The sequence below is a fragment of the Gossypium arboreum genome, chromosome 3, assembly GCF_025698485.1.
Source record: "Gossypium arboreum isolate Shixiya-1 chromosome 3, ASM2569848v2, whole genome shotgun sequence".
Classification (NCBI taxonomy): Eukaryota; Viridiplantae; Streptophyta; class Magnoliopsida; order Malvales; family Malvaceae; genus Gossypium; species Gossypium arboreum.
Window position 1 is genome coordinate 137,894,484 of NC_069072.1, and position 18,792 is coordinate 137,913,275.

An 18,792-nucleotide genomic window follows, 5' to 3' on the forward strand; every position below is an offset into this window, starting at 1 on the left:
TCCTCTATCATATGGACTAGATTAAATTAATTCATTTATTATTGAAATGAAAACTTTAGTCATGCTATTAAAAAAAATCAAAATTGGAAAAATTTAGGATTCAATAAAATCTTTTGTCTAGTTTTACAAAAAAATTATATAATATTTTAAATAATACATATTAATTATATTATAATTTGACATTATTTGATATTTTAACGGTACATTGATTAAATTCTTCTATTTAATAATAGATGGATTAATTTAATCTAGTCCTTATAATAGAGGACTTTTAAGTACTTTCACCTTGTCAATACATAAACAACGACATCATTTTAAAGGTGTAAAATAAAAAAAGTTAAAATTATTTCATTCAGTCAAGTCAACTCTTTGTACATTTAAAATTTAATTCATCTAATTTTATTTTTTGGAATTAATTTTTTATTTTCAAATTTCATAGTAATTTAGGTTGAATTGTTTACGTGGCATTTTGAAATAAAAAAAGGTTTTAATTACAACGTTGGACTCCAAATTATACACTTTTCGACTTAGATACTTAAAAGTTTTTTTTTTTGGTCAAAAGTGATATTCAAACTATCAATTTCATCTCATTTTATCTGAAAAAGTCTAGGATATCCAATAACAAATGTGCCATGTTCTTATTGGTTGATATCTTGTTTTTGGGTAAAACGAGATAAAATTGATAGTTTGTGTACCACTTTTGACAAAAAAATTAAGTACTTAAGTGAAAAAAATAATATAGTTTGAGAGCTAGTTTTACATTTAAACCTAAAAAATACTTAACTTGTTAGTCCAATAACCAAAAAAAAACCTATTAAAATTGAGTTAACAAAAGGATTATAACGATTTTAATAATTAAACTTGTAATTTTAAACTCGAAAAATTAAAATTTTTGAAATAAAAAAAACCCTAAATTTTAAATGGACAAAATTACAAGGACTTATATAATATTTTAACCCATTAAAATTTTATTTACTGTGCGTGTAAAAGTTTATTTGTTTTATTATTTATATATTAATTTTATAGCTAAAACCCTAATCATTTAAATACCTCTTTTCCTCTCTAAGTTTCTAGCAGTGTTCCTCAGCAAGCAAACATTTCTCTTATTTTTATTTTAATTTTTTTTTCATAAATTTCCTCTCTTTTTTCTAAACCCTAGAATCTCATCTCATTGAACTGAATTTGAGCATCTAGGGTTTAGGTTTTTTTTTTGGGTTTAAAGTTTTAATTTCACAATTTTTTTCATAAAAAAAATGGATGTTCCAAGTCTTGTTGTTGTTCTTCAAGCTGCTCTTAGTCCCAATCCTGCTGAACGCAAAGCTGCTGAAGAAAGTCTTACTAAGGTTCTTTTTTTTAGTTTAATTGTTATGTAATTGGCTTTGATTATCTGTTTTTAGATCAGAAGATTGATTTTCTTTAGTTTTCTTTTTTGGATTTTTGGTTTCAGTTTCAGTATACGCCACAGCATCTGGTGAGATTGTTACAGATCGTCATTGATGACAATTGCCCTATGGCTGTTCGTCAAGTTGCTTCTATTCAGTTCAAGAACTTCATTGCCAAGAATTGGGCTCCTCTTGATCCTAGTATAAAAATTTTAATCAGTCAATTTTACTTTTTTAATATATTTTTCTCTCTATATTTATGTTTATGAATATGATAACGGATATATATTTGTTTTGTCTTTAATGAATGTAGATGAGCCACAGAAAATATTGCAAAGCGATAAAGATATGGTTCGTGATCATATTCTTGTATTTATTGCTCAAGTTCCTCCTTTGTTAAGGTACCATTGTGTAGTGTCCCTCTTTTTTTGGTTTTTTTTTCTTTCAGAATTGTTTACTAGTTCATTGGTTGTCTCGCAGATTGCATTCTTAAGTTGCTTTTTGATTCATGTTGTATTTTATTGCAGGGTGCAATTGGGTGAGTGTCTCAAGACCATTATCCATGCTGATTATCCGGAGCAGTGGCCACGGCTACTGGATTGGGTGAAGCATAACCTACAAGGTCAGCAGGTTTATGGGGCTTTGTTCGTGTTGCAGATTCTTGCTAGAAAATATGAGTAAGAACATATATATATATATATCACATTCTCTTTTTGTCAGCATGTTTTCTTTATTTCAGTTTCCAGTTATTATCTTGTATTGTTGCATTTGTATTGTAATTCTTTTAACGTAAAGTGCCTGCTGAAGGTGATGCAAACTTATTTGTTTTAATGCAATTAACATCATTTGACGGCTTTAATGATTGATTATGGTATTTGCTTGGAGGAAAGTTTACGATGTTTTGATTCAAATAACCGGTCCTAGTTGTCTTAGTTTAGTGCATCCTTATGTTGTTATTCTGTGATTCTTTAATACTAATTTATAATTTTCTTTAATATTCTAGGTTCAAGTCAGAGGAGGAGAGAACTCCAGTTCAACACATTGTTCAGGAGACATTTCCTCATCTTCTCAATATATTCAGCAGACTTGTCCAGATTGAAAAACCAGCAGTTGAAGTAGCAGATCTGATAAAGCTTATTTGTAAAATTTTCTGGTCATCAATCTATGTAAGTCCAAATTGCTACTTTATTGTTCATCATTTACTAGAATGCTAAATAATAGTCCATTTTAGTGCTTTCCTTTGTATTTATTTTTATCTCAAGGAACAGCATGTGCCAAATATTTTGAGCAGAACTATTTATAGTACAGTATTTTTATGTCTACGGTTACCAGTTTTCTTTAATTTGTTTTATGAGGTTTTTTTGATTCATATGCCATCTTTGGGATATTTTTTCTACTTTTCAGTTGGAGATTCCAAAGCAGTTACTTGATCCTAATGCATTCAATGCTTGGATGATGCTCTTCTTAAATGTTCTGGAGAGGTCTGTCCCTTTGGAAGGCCAACCTCTAGATCCTGAGCTCCGGAAATCATGGGGCTGGTGGAAGGTGAAAAAATGGACTGTTCATATCTTAAATAGGCTATATACTAGGTAAGCTGAGAAATTGGAACATGGTTTGGAGTTATTTTTGGTAGTCCTCAAATTATCAATCTTGTTTGTGATTTTGGTGGCTATATTACAGGTTTGGAGATTTAAAGCTTAGGAATCCAGAAAACAGGGCTTTTGCCCAAATGTTTCAGAAGAACTATGCAGGAAAAATTTTGGAATGTCACTTAAACTTGTTGGGTGTTATTCGTGTTGGTGGCTATCTCCCTGACAGAGTTACCAACCTTATTCTTCAATATCTAAGCAACAGGTTTGCAGTGTGTTAATGCTTAAATTGGGTTAATAGTTGGTGCTTTGATTTTGTTTAGTCAGTTTAAGATGTTCTGTGAGAGCTGGCAATTATTTTGGGATAATTGGACCACCACTTTTTCAAGGCTAAAGTTGCCTGTATTTAACTGGAAGAATAGGTTTTTTTTTGAATATCTTCTTTCCATTGGTGCCTGTTACTTTCTCTCTGTTGCCAAGTGAGAAATATGCTGAGCTTAATGGAGGATTTATGACTACCTAGGATTTGATGTTCATATTGTGTTAACATAAAAGCCACGATTTTTTTCTGTTGCAGTGCTAATAAGAGTAATTTCTCTTTGTATTGTATAACTTCATTTTATTTTTGTAAACAAACGAAACCCCCATGCCAGTTCCTACTTTTCTGCCCTATATTTATGATGGTAGGGTTCCTTGATTGCATCACACAAACAAGAAGAATGGATCATTTCCAAGGATGATTGTATCTCACAACCACAAAAGCTATAAGCTAAGATTGAAATGTATGCATATACCTTCAATAGAGGAGTACGCTAATTTATATATGGACCCTTAAACTTGCAGTGTAAGTTAACAAGCTTTACTTGACTTGAAACTCAAGAAAATGGAAAAACAAACTTCACTTGAAATCAAAATTAATAGGGTAAGGAAAACGACACTAAGATGCTAAGCCCTGATTAAATGTAAAGTACTAAATGATATATGAACAATTAAACTCAACAAGTGTAACAAAATAATACCTCAAGTAACAAATAAAATACTAAATAAACCATGAACAATTATCTTCTAAGGTTTCTGCATATACCATGTTTTCATTCTGCAAATTGTATTTAGTTTACAAATGTTCCACATGGATTTTGACAGAAATAACATTTATTTATATGCAGCATCTCGAAAAATAGCATGTATACTTTATTGCAGCCACAGCTTGATGTTCTTCTTTTTGAGATAGTCTTCCCTCTCATGTGCTTCAATGACAATGATCAAAAGCTTTGGGAGGAAGATCCACATGAGTATGTAAGGAAGGGCTATGGTAAGCTCCAAAAACCTGGTATGTCTGTTGCAAAACCTTGAATGAGCCACATTGGTCATACATTTTATTCTTGCACTCCAGATATAATTGAAGATTTATATAGTCCAAGGACTGCTTCCATGGACTTTGTGAGTGAGTTAGTCAGAAAACGTGGAAAAGAGAATCTTCAAAAGTTTATTCAATTCATTGTGGAAATTTTCAAGAGGTATTCTTTTACTTTTGAAGCTTAATAGAGACAGGAATATTGGGATTCTTTAATTTTGACTTGTTGGTATATTCATGCCATCTTTTTCTTATTCCAGATATGATGAAGCACCGTTAGAATATAAGCCCTACCGACAGAAGGATGGTGCCCTCCTGGCTGTTGGAGCACTTTGTGATAAACTGAAACAGACCGAGCCCTATAAATCTGAATTGGAACATATGTTGATGCAGCATGTTTTCCCAGAGTTCCGCAGTCCTGTTGGTCATCTTAGAGCCAAGGTTTGTTTCAATTTTTTCTCATAGGGACATCTTAATCTTCTTCTTTCGATGCTCTTTTCTGAGGTTTCATAGAGATATATATATAGATACATTTGCATCTGAGAGAGTTCTCTTAGTTTTATACCTTTTTATATGGATTTTAGGCTGCATGGGTAGCAGGACAATATGCCCATGTAAACTTCTCTGACAAGAATAATTTCCTCCAAGCACTGCATAGCGTTGTTTCTGGGTTGCGTGATCCGGAACTTCCTGTTCGTGTCGATTCAGTTTTTGCATTGAGATCATTTGTTGAAGCTTGCAAAGGTAGATATTTGATACTTTTGCTTTGAGTATTATTTTATAATTTGTATGAGGTGATTTTGGATTAAGCAAGCTAGCAGTTAAGTCTGCATTTGTAGTAATCTGGTTTCTAATTACTACCTATGTTATGCCCATATACACCTCTTTTTTTGTCATTAATTGTAGTGTTGACTGCCTTACTGATATGAAGTTGTTTAAATGCAGATTTAAATGATATCCGTCCTATTCTTCCTCAACTACTTGATGGTAAGTGACATTTAGTGCTTGTAGTATCGTATTAGCAGCTTCTGATGATCTGATGTTTCAACTTTAACTTGGCACTTGGGACACTGCTATTTACTTTTCTTTTTTTCTAAACTCTCGAATAATTTATATGATTATGTTGAGAATTCCGTCAATTCACACAGTACCGAGTTACTTTTTCTCATTCAAGTGATGTAGTCAATAATTTGCAATTTTATTTCCTACAGAGATTTTTAAACTTATGAATGAGGTTGAGAACGAGGACCTTGTTTTTACTCTGGAGACCATAGTTGACAAGTTTGGGGAGGAGATGGCGCCATATGCTCTTGGATTGTGTCAGAATCTGGTAATGCATGTTTTGATCATTTTTTAAATTACCAAGTTTCTAATTTTCTGGACCCGAAACTATCGTCATGTCTCTGCTTTCAGGCAGCTGCATTTTGGAGGTGTATGAACACCACAGAAGCTGATGATGAAGCTGATGATCCCGGTGCCCTTGCTGCAGTCGGCTGTTTGCGTGCCATAAGCACAATACTTGAATCAGTTAGCAGGCTTCCTCACTTGTTTGTTCAGGTTGAGCCAACTTTGCTTCCAATCATGCAAAGAATGCTGACAACTGATGGACAAGGTCTGTACAGTCTCTCTCTCTCAACTGTCCCAATGATTATTTTTATTTGTTTTATTTTCTCAATAGTGAAATGTACTGTTGCCACCAGAAATGAGACTGGATTGAATATGCATTATATTAGTTTATTAAAGAATCTAATGTTTAGGTGTGAAATTTCAAGCTGCTATAGTAAAGATACTGTTTTTCCCTAGAAATTTCAAGTGTTTATTAGATTATTTTGGGCGTGGGCAAGTTGAAGAGGAAGGAAAATTTTTGCTCTATCCTTAGTGGCATGTAAACCTAACTTTATCTTTAGATATCACCTACTCTTTAGTTATGTTTAAAATTTATTTAAATTTTATAATCTTGGATCAAAGAGCAACTTATGACACCAGTGCAAGTTGGCTTTAGAATTTTGTCAGACTATCAGTAATAGTGGCAAATGTAGTTAGACTTAGATCTAGAATGTGTTCATGTAGAATAGGATATACCCATAAACACATTAAACATCAGCTAAAATGGTTAAAAAAACCCCAACTATAAAAAGTCAACTTTTTTGATGAGTTAATAGCTGGCGTGCTCTTTGATAAGTTATAGCTGCATGGTTTAAGTAAACTTAGCTTTGTAAAGATACCTTAAAAGGTTTATGTCATTAATATTTTTGGTTAAAGCCACTTGAATTTTAAATTTTGTGCTGAGAGAACTTAAAAGTGAGTTGATAAAATACATTATCAAATAGTTTATGGGATGGCTACTGCATTTCATACATGCCAAATTTGACTTTTATAAGATGGTATTTGGTCTATATCATTTTATAGGGTCATTTTATTGAACCTTTTCTTTTTGTACACTTTTGCAGAGGTTTTTGAAGAAGTCTTGGAGATTGTTTCATATATGACATTCTTTTCTCCGGCTATATCCTTGGAAATGTGGAGCCTTTGGCCTTTGATGATTGAAGCATTAGCTGATTGGGCAATTGACTTCTTTCCAAGTATGATTTGATTTGAATTGATATTTCTTTTGCCTCATATCTGAATGTTTTATGATTGTTAAGTAGACTTTTTATCTTAGCAGTTTAAGCATTTTCTGCTTATTTAGTTGTTCGCTGAAATTTGTCATGATCAACATGACACTATTTTTCTTTTTAGGATATTTGAAAATTTTCCATTTATTCAAAAAGAAGTAGATGTCTGCTACAATGCAAAACTTGGGTAAAGCCTTACACAACTATGCTAGTACCACACTGTAAACAATTAGTTATGATACTATTTACTCTTTGAAAATCTGCGTCAAATATAACTGATCAGAAACTTGTTTTTCATGCATGTTTGCCTAAGATCCACATTGCCAAATAAATTGTGAATTTGTGTCAAATTTGTTAATAGAACTAACTGTGTTTATTAACTTGTATGTTAAAGCATATGTCTTACAAATCCTAGAGAGTTTTAGTTCATAAATCAACCACTGAACTTTGGGATCAGGTTGCCACTGCAATATAGACATCCAGAATTTTTTATGATAGAATTTCGATAGTTCATTTATGTCGGTTCTAGTAGGTCCATATGATTACACAAGGTGAGAAGTTTATACCCATTTTTTGTTATTTAATTTCAATTTATCATTATTTGTTCTTATTTCATCTATTTTTTTGTGTGTTTCTAAGTAATAGCTGTTTTCATGCAGATATTTTGGTTCCTTTGGACAACTACATATCCAGGGGAACTGCACATTTTCTTACTTGCAAGGAACCTGACTACCAGCAGAGTCTTTGGAATATGATTTCTTCTGTGAGTCGCATTTTAGTTATAAAAATTGCCTTTTGATGGGAAACTTTCTAGGAAGATGAAAATAAACCATACATTCTTCAGTCTTTTTATCTTGCAAATTTTTATAATACCTTTATTTCAGTCCCTTTAGTTTATAAAGCTCTGTTATTTGCTTTGTCTTTGGCAGATTATGGCAGATAAAAATTTAGAGGACAATGATATTGAACCAGCCCCAAAGCTGATTGAAGTAGTGTTTCAAAACTGTAGAGGACAGGTGGATCACTGGGTTGAGCCATATTTGAGAATTACACTTGATCGATTGAATCGAACGGAGAAACCACGGTTGAAATGTCTTCTTGTACAAGTGGTATGGCGTCAAGGCATAGCTTTATTCTTTTGCAAGATGATGTCATATTTTTATATGCTCATCTCATGTCTTGTAAATGTTACACATTTGATATTTTGCCTGTTGCTTTTCTTCTATCAGAAATACTCTTTTATTCCTGGAAACATTTTTGGCCTGTGATTTAATAACACGACACTGTTCTTCCTTACCCAGATTGCCAATGCAGTCTATTACAACGCAGCCTTGACACTCAGCATATTAAACAAGTTTTCTGTTACAACAGAAGTGTTCAACCTTTGGTTCCAGTTGTTGCAACAAGTTAGAAAGAGTGGTTTACGGGCTAATTTTAAGCGGTAGTTAGTTTTGTATTTGCTTTGATCATTTTCCATGTCACTATGTTTAAGACTTGAGAATAATATTGTTACTTTCACAATGAACATTCACACTTCGGGTATTGTCTTGCTATGACTCAATAAGTTATCTTGCTTCTGTAGGGAACATGATAAGAAAGTGTGCTGCTTGGGCCTTACATCACTTCTTGCACTTCCCCGTGACCAGATTGGCGGGGAGGCTCTTGGGCGTGTATTCAGGGCTGCCCTTGATCTCCTCGTTGCTTACAAGGATCAAGTTGCAGGTCTCTCTCTCTCTCTTTCTCTCTCTCTCTCTATGTATATATATGTATATTGGGGTGTGTGTCAATGCGCTTATACTAGCATGTTGTGTGTCTGAATTTGCATTCTTTTTGAGATTGTATCCTTAAATCCTTCTGTGTTATTTATTTATTTACTTCATTTGAGTGAGCAGAAGCTGCAAAGGAGGAAGAGGCTGAAGATGATGATGATATGGATGGTTTCCAGACTGATGATGACGAGGATGATGGTTCTGACAAGGAAATGGGAGTCGATGCGGAGGACGAAGATGAAGCTGATAGCATGAGGCTTCAAAAATTAGCTGCCCAGGTATGCATTATTTTGGTCTTTGAAGGTTTTTTGATACTTGGCTTGTCATAAATATCACAAATTGGTAAATAAGATGGGAATGTCTAGCTACTGTATGGATAAAGATGGAAGATTCTCGAATGTTGGTACCGATGACTAGCATGGCAAGGAGGGCTGGAATGATGAACTTTGGAAATTAATAGTAATGCTTCGATGGGACCTTTTTAACGAGCCTATTATAATATATTTCCTTTTTGTAATTGGTCCTTGGACTTTCCAATCCTTTATTTCACTCCATCTTTGTTTTCTATAGGCTAAAGCTTTCTGCACAAATGATGATGATGACGAGGATGACTCTGATGATGACTTTAGTGACGATGAAGAACTACAGTCACCAATCGATGAAGTTGACCCGTTTATTTTCTTTGTCGATATTGTCAAGGGTAAATGTCGATTCTCCCTTTAATATTGTTTCTGTCTTCTGGTTTTGTTCGATGTTTCCATGTCATTAGCTGAAACGAGGACTTTTTTCTTCCCTTCCCTGATTTTGAATCTAGCTATGCAAGCAGCGGATCCTATGAGGTTGCAGAACCTTACACAGACTCTGGATTTCCATTATCAAGCTCTTGCAAATGGTGTAGCTCAACATGCTGAACAGAGGAGAGCGGAGATCGAAAAGGAACAAATGGAGAAGGCATCAGCCGCTGCCGCTCCACCATCATGAGTTCAGTTTCGAACTCGATGTTCATCCATAATTTTCATTCATTCAGAAATGGTTATTTTATGAAACCAAGATTTGTTTCCACTTGCAGTCCATTCAAGTCATTCATTGGTTCATACGGTCTTGAAGGTGATCAAAACCCCAAAAAGGTCAAGGTTCAAATTCATCGAGATTTTTTGTGTATAAAGTACTCTTCATCCGCAAAACACGGGGTTAGGGAACTCCGAGTTTGCCAGTTTTGGCTAGTCTGGTGAGTCCGGCACAACTCATCCATCAGTTTCTGTTTTGCATCTTTTCACGCTATCCGTCAAAGTTATCCCCAGTTAGTTGTTTCCGGAGTCGGATCTTCTCCCGGGTATGACTGGTCGAGGACCATGCATATAGTCTCTCTATAATATGCCATGTTTAATCAAATGGCAAAGTTTTTGTGTTTTGCATTGATGATTTTGGTGAAGAAAATTTTGCCTTTTACCTCATTTCCCTGTCAGTGTATCAATACCAGGGAATTTTATTTTTGTTTGGGATTAAGATTTTTGTTTTGTTTTTTGCCCTTTAGAGGGCTACTTTGGTTGCCAATTTGTAAGAATATGATTCTTTGATGTTATGGGATTAATGAAAAAGAATATATTCGGATTTTGATTGTTTGCATGTTGTATTTGTGTTATTTTTAGTTACTAACGACGCAATCAAATAGTATTAGTATTTTGGGAAATTTAGTTCCTTGCATGGGCACCAGAGAATAATTATTGTCATTTTGCTACCCACTATTTTGGCATGTTAATGTTCATTTTCTCTTTCAAGTGATTATATACTTTATAATTATAATTTTGTAGATATATTTCTTTAGTTTTTAATAATTTATTCAATTAAACTGCACATATCAATTCAACTGGGAACTTATTTTTGATCTATTAGTTTGGTTTTAAAATCATTGTCATTCAGATTAAATTTGAGATTGGTTTAATAATGAATAATTATTTGATACAAAGCTTTTAGATTTCATAATAATTATGTATATATGAAATTTGACAAGTTTCTCATTTGCTTATATATCTAATTTTATATTTTCACATTTTACTCTTTTGTAGAATTTAAAAAAGTATTGAATAATTTTCTTTTAAATATTTTAATATAAAACATAAATAACTAAATGTATTTATATTTAAATGTTTTCTATTTATGAGAAATGAGTTTCGGGGCTATTGTTAATAGCTATACGATGGTGATTATTGACGGGAATGAGTTCCCATCCTGAAGAAGACAGATAAGGAAATTGTATGAAATTATATACAAGGTTGTGATATAAGAAAGATAAATGAATTAATCTTTCAATTTTATTTGGAACTGTAATAATTTTAGTTTATCAAACGCTATACCTAATTTGAACGTGCAGCAAAAGAGAAATAATTTCAGAAAAAAGTTGTATTTTCAAGTGAACTTATATAAAGAAACAAAGAGAAGCATTCAACAACAGCTTTATTATTGTAAGTACCAATCATACTCCCAAATTACAAGAAAATTTAAAATCAACAATCAAACACCAATGCAAACCACACAAGTTTCAACTTCAGATTATTACATGATATTTATTTAAAATTTTAAAAGTCGGATAAACTAAATTCCAATGACAACAACTAACATCACAAGTAACAAGGTAAAGATCAAACCTTGTGTTCCACTCTTGAGTTTTCCAACAAATGAAGTGGTAGGTTTCAAGTATGATTACATCTGTATTGCTACATGGGCCATTCCGACCAAGACTGTAGAGAATCGGGTGCTACACAATCCCAGTGGACAATATATTTGCATTCCGACTTTGAGCATTCAAGAGCCACATTTTTACAAGGCTTACCACATTCATCACAATCAGGGTAGTAATACTTTTTCTTCACAACGGTGAGTGGGTGTGGATGATCTGTTTCATCATTGAAGCTCTCGAGTTTGAGGAATGGATATTTTCCAAGAACACAATTAGCATGAATAGAAGTATCACATGTTGCACAATGATAAAATCAACAATTTGGATCTCGACTTTTTTCACAGATATCACAATGATGACTTTTTGAATAATTGTTATCATCATGATTAGTGAGCGAAAAAAGACGCTCAGCTGTAATTGGAAGTGAAAAACAATCAACATGTAGCCCAAAATTGCAATCCTTACAACAAAGTACTGCCTCTGGTTGACCACAAGCATTGCATTTCCCCTTGTGGCCTCTGTAGAAAAAGAGGGGGTGTTCATGTTTCAAACATGTTTGAGCACCAGGAGTAAGAGCAATCACACATCCGAGACATATTTTTTCCTCACATCCACAACATTCATAAGCAAAGGCATTAGATATGTTATAACAGTGTTGACACTTAAAAGCTTTGTCAGAAATAAGGGCGAGAGGCTCTTGGCAATTATGATGCTAAACATTCATCATCTTAGGTAAGTCGGCACACGCTTTGTGAAGAAAAAAACCACATTCTGAACAGTAGTAAAATGGATCCGAGATTGGCAACATGCATCCCTTGCAATTATTTTCATCTCCCCCAACAAAGGGACTTAACATTAGATTATGCATATGCTTGAAATGCTTTATTTTTGTAGCTTCTCCAGCATCGTTCCTCTCAATATCACTGATGGAACTTTCATTGGGCATCTCATCTTCATTTTCTAGTGAAACTATTGAATATGAGTGTTTATCCTCTGTCAAACAATGTACATGGAATGTAACATTGCAATGTGAACAACAATAACTACCATACTCTGGATTGGCTTCATCATGACAAATGGTGCAGTCTGAACTTCTAAATTCATCCGGAAGGAAATATTTGTGAAAAAGGAGATGATCATGCCACCTGCTTTTGATGATACGTGGCAATGTAGTGCACCTATTATGGACCATAATGCTGCATGTAGAACATATATAGGCAACGTAAATTCCTTCCAGACCACACGCATCACAAATGTACGACACTCGTCTTGAAAATAGAGTGAATGTGTGTTGATGGCGTTTGTCTTCAACAGCAAGATCAAGTGGTGGTGGTAAACATTCTATGTGAAATACAAGCTTACAATATGCACAACCATAAGCAAATCCTCTTCGGCTAGTTGCTTTGCATATCTTGCAAGAAAGTCTCGCATTGTTAAATTGTAAAACAAGAGGATGTTGAGGATGGTACATAAAATTCAATTTGAGAGGAAGCTTAGCACATTTCTCATGTAAATTAAATCCACAATCAAGAGAAAAATGTGTATAATTTACAAATGGTTCCCAACACCCAAAGCACATATAGCAACATAATCACCATTTTCAGTGGAAATCAATGGATCTTGAAGGGCAACATGCTCAAGCTCTTTCAAATTATTCTCAGCCATATTAAGTGTAAATAAAGCACATTTAATATGCAAGTCAAAATCGCAAGAGCAGTGATAAACGAATTTCTTACATATTTCATAGCAGAAATTGCAAATAACGGGATATGGTGGCGCTTGCATAAGAAGAAGAGTATGGTCGAGATGAAAAGGGTGATTAAGCTCCAAAGGTGCCTCAGCACATACCTTGTGAAGGTAAAACCCACAATCCTGGGCACAGCTAAAACATGGAGTTGACACCTTCTCTCCACAACTTGAGCAGTTAGCTACAATCCGCTGATCTTCATTCAAAAGAAGAAGCAAGGGATGTCGGTGACCATAGTTCTGTGACTCCATTTCTCCTTCCTCTTTGGCTTTTTCCGTCGACGTAGGAAGAACAAAAAAACAGAAAGTGAACGTTGGAAGTAAAGTAGAGATTTGAAAGAGAGAGACTCCAAAACTATCTTAGTATATTGCTTTTAATCTGTCTTTGCTTTCATACTTTACTTCATTAGTTGGTTTCCTTATATTTCTTAACTCTTGTTTTTAAAAATATTTTCTTAATAATAAAGTTAAAGATTAGTAAACAAGAAGACAAACCTTTATTCTAAAATTATAAGGGTATTTTAAATAATATTACAAAGAATAGTTCTGTTTATATATAAAAAATATTACAAAGTATTTTAAATAATAGAACTATTTTGGAACGACTCCAAATTGCATGAGAAGCTTGTTATAGACATTTAGAACTAGAATGTAACAAAGTAATAATAGTTAAACCAATTTTGGCGGGAGAGGTTGCTGTTAGTAAGATGATAGAGTTGCAATTGATTATTCATCTCTTAAAACATAATTACAGTGTACAAATTCGACATATTCCTAGACACCACAATAAAATTACTGACCACATAGTTAAATTAGCTAGTTATAATCTTAATAGTTTGTAGAGGTTTTAAAAACCCTAAAACTCAACTCTAATGTTGCTGCATGAAGATTTGAATACATCATCTCTTACTGTTAATCAAGAATTTCATTGGTTTGTAATTGTCATTGATTGACTGTCCTTTATACCCCAAAAAAAATACATTATTTAGATACATGCATTGTGATTATTTGACTTCCCATTTTCATATATATATATATATATATATATATATTTATATATATTTATAATTCAATCTTAATTTATAATAGCTAAGAATGGGACGTATTGTAGGTTAATTATTAAATTTGAGAAGAATGGAAAAACTAAAGGAAGAATATAAAAATTTCACTTTATCCCTTGCTTTGTGGATTAGTAATGAATGTTGATATCCAGTCTTTTTGTTATTGTTGTGTGCCAAGAAACTACATCTCACAAATTTAAATCTCTCTTGCTTATTATTGATTTTTAATTTTATGTGTTTCACAAAAAAAAAAAAGAGTATAAAACATATTTTGAAGTTCATAAATCGAGGTTTAAATATTTTATTTGTATTTTTTTTTTGACAAATTTAACGATCAAATTCTCTTTATAGTTTTCTTTCTACAATTATAACCACTACCATTGCTCTTACCTTTCTCAGTTTCATATGTCTATCTTGTTTTTCAAAGTCTGTTTTGATTTTTTTTTTTTTATTGTCATCTCTTTGTGATATCTCAGTTTGTTAAATTGTAACGTATTCTCATCTTGCTAAAATAGTTCTTTACATTTTAATATATAAAAGTTTAATTTTTTATTTCTAGTATGAATTCTAACATTAAAATAAATTATAATTTTTAATATACAAAAGTTTAATTTTTTATTTCTAGTATGAATTCTAACATTAAAATAAATTATAATTGAAATATTAATTAATTTCCGAGTTTTTAACTTTTAAATTGACATATGTATATTTATATAATTTTAAATTACACCAAAGTTTCAAATCTTTAAATCAAAGAATATCGTGACTTTAAATGCCTTTAAAATTTATTGCAATTGTGTCAATTAAAATTGTTTTCAGAATTAAATTGGTTGGATCAGAATCAATTAAGGCACTGGTTTCAAATAAGGAGTTGAATAATTTAAATTGGGCGACTGGAGCAGTTGAACCTCTTGCATCGATTTTTATTTTATTTTCAAAGAAATATATTTTTTATTTTTTAATAATTTATTTAATTAAACCGGACAAATTGATCAAACTGGGAATTGATTTTTGATTGATTTGAACTATTAATTTGGTTTTAAAATCTTTGTTATTCATATTAAATTGAGATTGGTTTAATTATGAACAATTATTTAATACAAAATTTTTAGACTTCGTAATTATGTTTGAAATTTGACAAGTTTCTCATTGATTATATATTTAATTTTATATTTTCACACCTTTAATCTATTTGTAGAATTTTAAAAATTTACGGGATAATTTTCTTTAAAATATTTTAATATCAAAACATAAATAACTAAATGTATTTATATTTACATGTTTTCTATTCATGAGAATGAGTTTTGACGGCTATTCTCAACAGCCATACGGTGGTAGTTATCGATCAGAATGAGTTCTGTTCCAATCCTAGAGAAGACGAGTAAGGAAATTACATACAAGGTTGTGATATAAGAGAGATAAATAAACTAATCCTCCAATTTTATTTGAAACGATACTAATTTCAGTTTATCAAATGCTAAACCCAATTTCAATGTGCAGTAAAAGAGAGAAATAATTTCAGAAAAAGTTGTAGTTTCATGTAAACTTTTATACAAAAACAAAGAGAAGCATCCAACAACACCTTTATTATTGTAAGTACAATCACACTCCCAAATTACAATAAATTTTAAAATTAACAATCAAACACCAATGCAAACATCACAATAGTTTCAAATTATTACAATTACATTTATTTAAAACTTAAAAAGTCAGAAAAATCAAATTACAATGACAACAACTACTAACATCACAAGTGACAAGGTAAAGATCAAACCCTGTTTTCCACTCTCAAGTTTTCTGGCAAATGAAATGGCTGGTTTCAAAGATGATTAGATCTAAATTGCTACATGCCCCACCACAAGGAACACTGTAGAGAATAGGGTGCTACACAATTCCAATGGACAATATATTTGCACTCCGACTTTGAGCATTCAAGAGCCACACCTTCACAAGGCTTACTGCATTTATCACAATCAGGGTAGTAATACTTCTTCTTCACAATGGTGAGTGGGTGTGGATGACCTGTTTCTTCATAGATGCTCCCGAGTTTGAGGAATGGATATTTTCCAAGAACACAATCAACATGAGCAGAAGTATCGCATATTGCACAATGATAAAACCAACGATTTGGATCTTGACTTTCTTCACAGATATCACAATAATGACTTTTTGAATAACTGTTATCATCATGATCAGTGAGTGAAAGAAGATGCTCGTCACAAATGTGACGAGCTGTAATTGGAAGTGAAAAACATCCACGATGTAGCACAAAGTTGCAATCCTTACAACGAAATGCCTCATCTCCACTTGTATAACCACAAGCATTGCATTTCCCATTGCGCTTTATGTAGTAAAAGAGGGGGTGTTCATGTTTCAAACATGTTCGAGAACCAGGAGTAAGAGCAATCACACATCGGAGACATATTTTTCGCTTACATCCACAACATTCATAAGCAAAGGCATTAGATATGTCCCAACATTCTGCACACTTAAAAACCTTGTCTGAAATAAGGGTGAGAGGCTTTTGGCAATAATGATGCCAAACATTCTTCATCCTAGGTAACTCGGCACATGCTTTATGAAGAAAAAAATCACATTCTGAACAGTAGTAAAATGGATCCGAGATTGGCAACATACACCCATCGCAACTATTTTCATATCCTCCAACAAAGGGACCTAACATTAGATTATGCTTATGCTTGAAATGCTTTATTTTTGTAGCTTCTCCAGCATCGTTCCTCTCAATAACACTGATGGAACTTTCATTGGGCATCTCATCTTCATTTTCTAGTGAAACTATTGAATATGAATATTTATCCTTCAATGCACACTTCACATGGAATATAACATTGCACTTTGAACAATCGTAACTACCATGCTCTGTATTGACTTCATCATGGCATATCATGCAATCCAAAACCCTAAAATCTTCTATGTCATGGAAATATGTATGAAGAAGGCGATGGTCATGCCACTTACTTTTGATAATGCGAGGCAATGAACTGCAATTTTTATGGATTATAATGTTGCATGTACCACATGTATAGGCAACATGATTTCCTTCAGTGCCACACGCATCACAAGTGAATGGAACTTGTCTCAAAAATAAAGTGAATGGATGTTTATGATTTGTACTCTCAATAACTTGTAATAGTGATTGTGATCCACAATCAATGTGAACAACAAAGTTACAAGGAGAACAACCATAAACAAATCCACTTCCCCTTCTTGTCCTTGTTACTTGGCATATCTTGCAAGAGAGCCGTTGGCTATTAAATTGTAGAACAAGAGGATGCTTGCGATGGCACGCATGATTCAGTTTGAAAGGAAGCTCAGCGCATTTTTCATGTAAATTAAAACCACAGTCAGGAGAAAAGTGTGTATAATTTGTTAATGAATCCCAACACCCAAAGCACTTACCAAGATAATCACCATATTCAGTGGAAATCGAAGGAAGTAGAAGGGCAACATGCTCAAGCTCTTTCAAATTATTCTCAGCAATATTAAATGTAAACAAAGCACATTTAATATGAAAGTCCAATCCGCAAGAGCAATGATAAACAAACTTATCATCCTCTTTATCACAAAAATCACAAATGTACTCTCCAGATGAATAAGGTGCATTTTGCATAAGAAGAAGAGGATGGTCGAGATGAAAAGGGTGATTAAGTTCCAAAGGAGCCTCAGCACATACCTTGTGAAGGTAAAAACCACAATCCTGGGCACAGCTAAAACATGGAGTTGACACCTTCTCCCCACACCTTGAGCAGTTAGCTACTATCCGCTGATCTTCATTCAAAAGAAGAAGCAAGGGATGTCGGTGACCATAGTTCTGTGACTCCATCTCTCCTTCCTCTTTGGCTTTTTCCGTCGACGTAGGAAGAACAAAAAAACAGAAACTGAATGTTGGAAGTAAAGTAGAAATTTGAAAGAGAGAGAGACTCCAAAACTATCTTAGTATATTGCTTTTAATCTGTCTTTGCTTTCATACTTTACTTGAGTTGGTTTCTTTTATTTCTTTATAATTCTGAACTTTTGTTTTCTAAAAAATATTTTCTTAATAATAAAGTTAAAGTTAAGTATATGACAAACCTTTATTCTGAAATTACGAGGGTATTTTAAATAATATTACAAGTATTTTTCTGTTTATATATAAAATATACATTATTTATTACATCGCTTTTGTCACATATATTGATGCATGCATTGCGGTTATTTGGCTTCCCTTCTTCATATATATATATATATATATTTGATCATGACTGTAAATAGCATAGGTTTAGAGTGAAAGAGGAATTATAGTAAAAGAAAACAACTAAAAATGTAACACAAAATCACATAATTTTATACCTTACACTCAATCTTTATAAAAGATATCTCAGTAATTTTAAAGCATGATTGGAACATTTTAAAATAAAATATCACACCCACAACCAAAGCATGACAAACTAAAGGAATAATATAAAATTTTCACTTTATTCTTTGCTTGGTGGATTTGACAATGAATATTGCTATCCAATCTTTTTGATATTGTTGTGTGCCAAGAAACTACATCTCACAAATTTAAATCTCTCATATTAAATAGTGTGGTTGCTTAAT

The 18,792-nt window shown here is 32.7% G+C and overlaps 3 protein-coding genes across 3 annotated transcripts; 1 reads left to right on the forward strand and 2 right to left on the reverse strand.

Moving 5' to 3' along the window:
• Positions 1-1,040: 1,040 nt before the first annotated feature.
• On the forward strand, positions 1,041-10,310 carry LOC108476060 (importin beta-like SAD2). The gene is made up of 23 exons (XM_017778127.2): positions 1,041-1,343; positions 1,448-1,583; positions 1,696-1,783; positions 1,910-2,059; positions 2,386-2,548; positions 2,787-2,971; positions 3,063-3,236; positions 4,138-4,283; positions 4,365-4,488; positions 4,586-4,766; positions 4,910-5,069; positions 5,271-5,312; positions 5,537-5,655; positions 5,739-5,937; positions 6,776-6,907; positions 7,600-7,703; positions 7,870-8,049; positions 8,242-8,381; positions 8,523-8,662; positions 8,833-8,987; positions 9,280-9,409; positions 9,524-9,690; positions 9,779-10,310. The coding sequence occupies exons 1-22, from the start codon at positions 1,254-1,256 to the stop codon at positions 9,688-9,690; spliced, it is 3,105 nt and encodes a 1,034-aa protein (XP_017633616.1). The 5' UTR covers positions 1,041-1,253; the 3' UTR covers positions 9,779-10,310.
• Positions 10,311-12,781: 2,471 nt separating this feature from the next.
• On the reverse strand, positions 12,782-13,521 carry LOC108475369 (uncharacterized). The gene has a single exon (XM_017777330.2). It carries the CDS (start codon positions 13,382-13,384, stop codon positions 12,935-12,937), a length of 450 nt encoding a protein of 149 aa, XP_017632819.1. The 5' UTR covers positions 13,385-13,521; the 3' UTR covers positions 12,782-12,934.
• Positions 13,522-16,036: 2,515 nt separating this feature from the next.
• LOC108475368 (uncharacterized) lies at positions 16,037-18,181 on the reverse strand. Its single transcript, XM_017777329.2, has one exon. The coding sequence runs from the start codon at positions 18,035-18,037 to the stop codon at positions 16,037-16,039; it is 2,001 nt and encodes a 666-aa protein (XP_017632818.1). The 5' UTR covers positions 18,038-18,181.
• Positions 18,182-18,792: the final 611 nt, after the last annotated feature.

What these genes read in the sequence shown, in the direction of transcription:
- LOC108476060 (XM_017778127.2), top strand. Translation starts at nt 1,254, where the DNA reads ATGGATGTTCCAAGTCTTGTTGTTGTTCTTCAAGCTGCTCTTAGTCCC. An exon ending in GGCAATTGACTTCTTTCCAA is followed by an intron (nt 6,908 to 7,599) that starts GTATGATTTGAT and finishes GTTTTCATGCAG; the next exon opens with ATATTTTGGTTCCTTTGGAC. An exon ending in CTTTGTCGATATTGTCAAGG is followed by an intron (nt 9,410 to 9,523) that starts GTAAATGTCGAT and finishes TTTTGAATCTAG; the next exon opens with CTATGCAAGCAGCGGATCCT.
- LOC108475368 (XM_017777329.2), bottom strand. Translation starts at nt 18,037, where the DNA reads ATGGAGTCACAGAACTATGGTCACCGACATCCCTTGCTTCTTCTTTTG.
- LOC108475369 (XM_017777330.2), bottom strand. Translation starts at nt 13,384, where the DNA reads ATGGAGTCACAGAACTATGGTCACCGACATCCCTTGCTTCTTCTTTTG.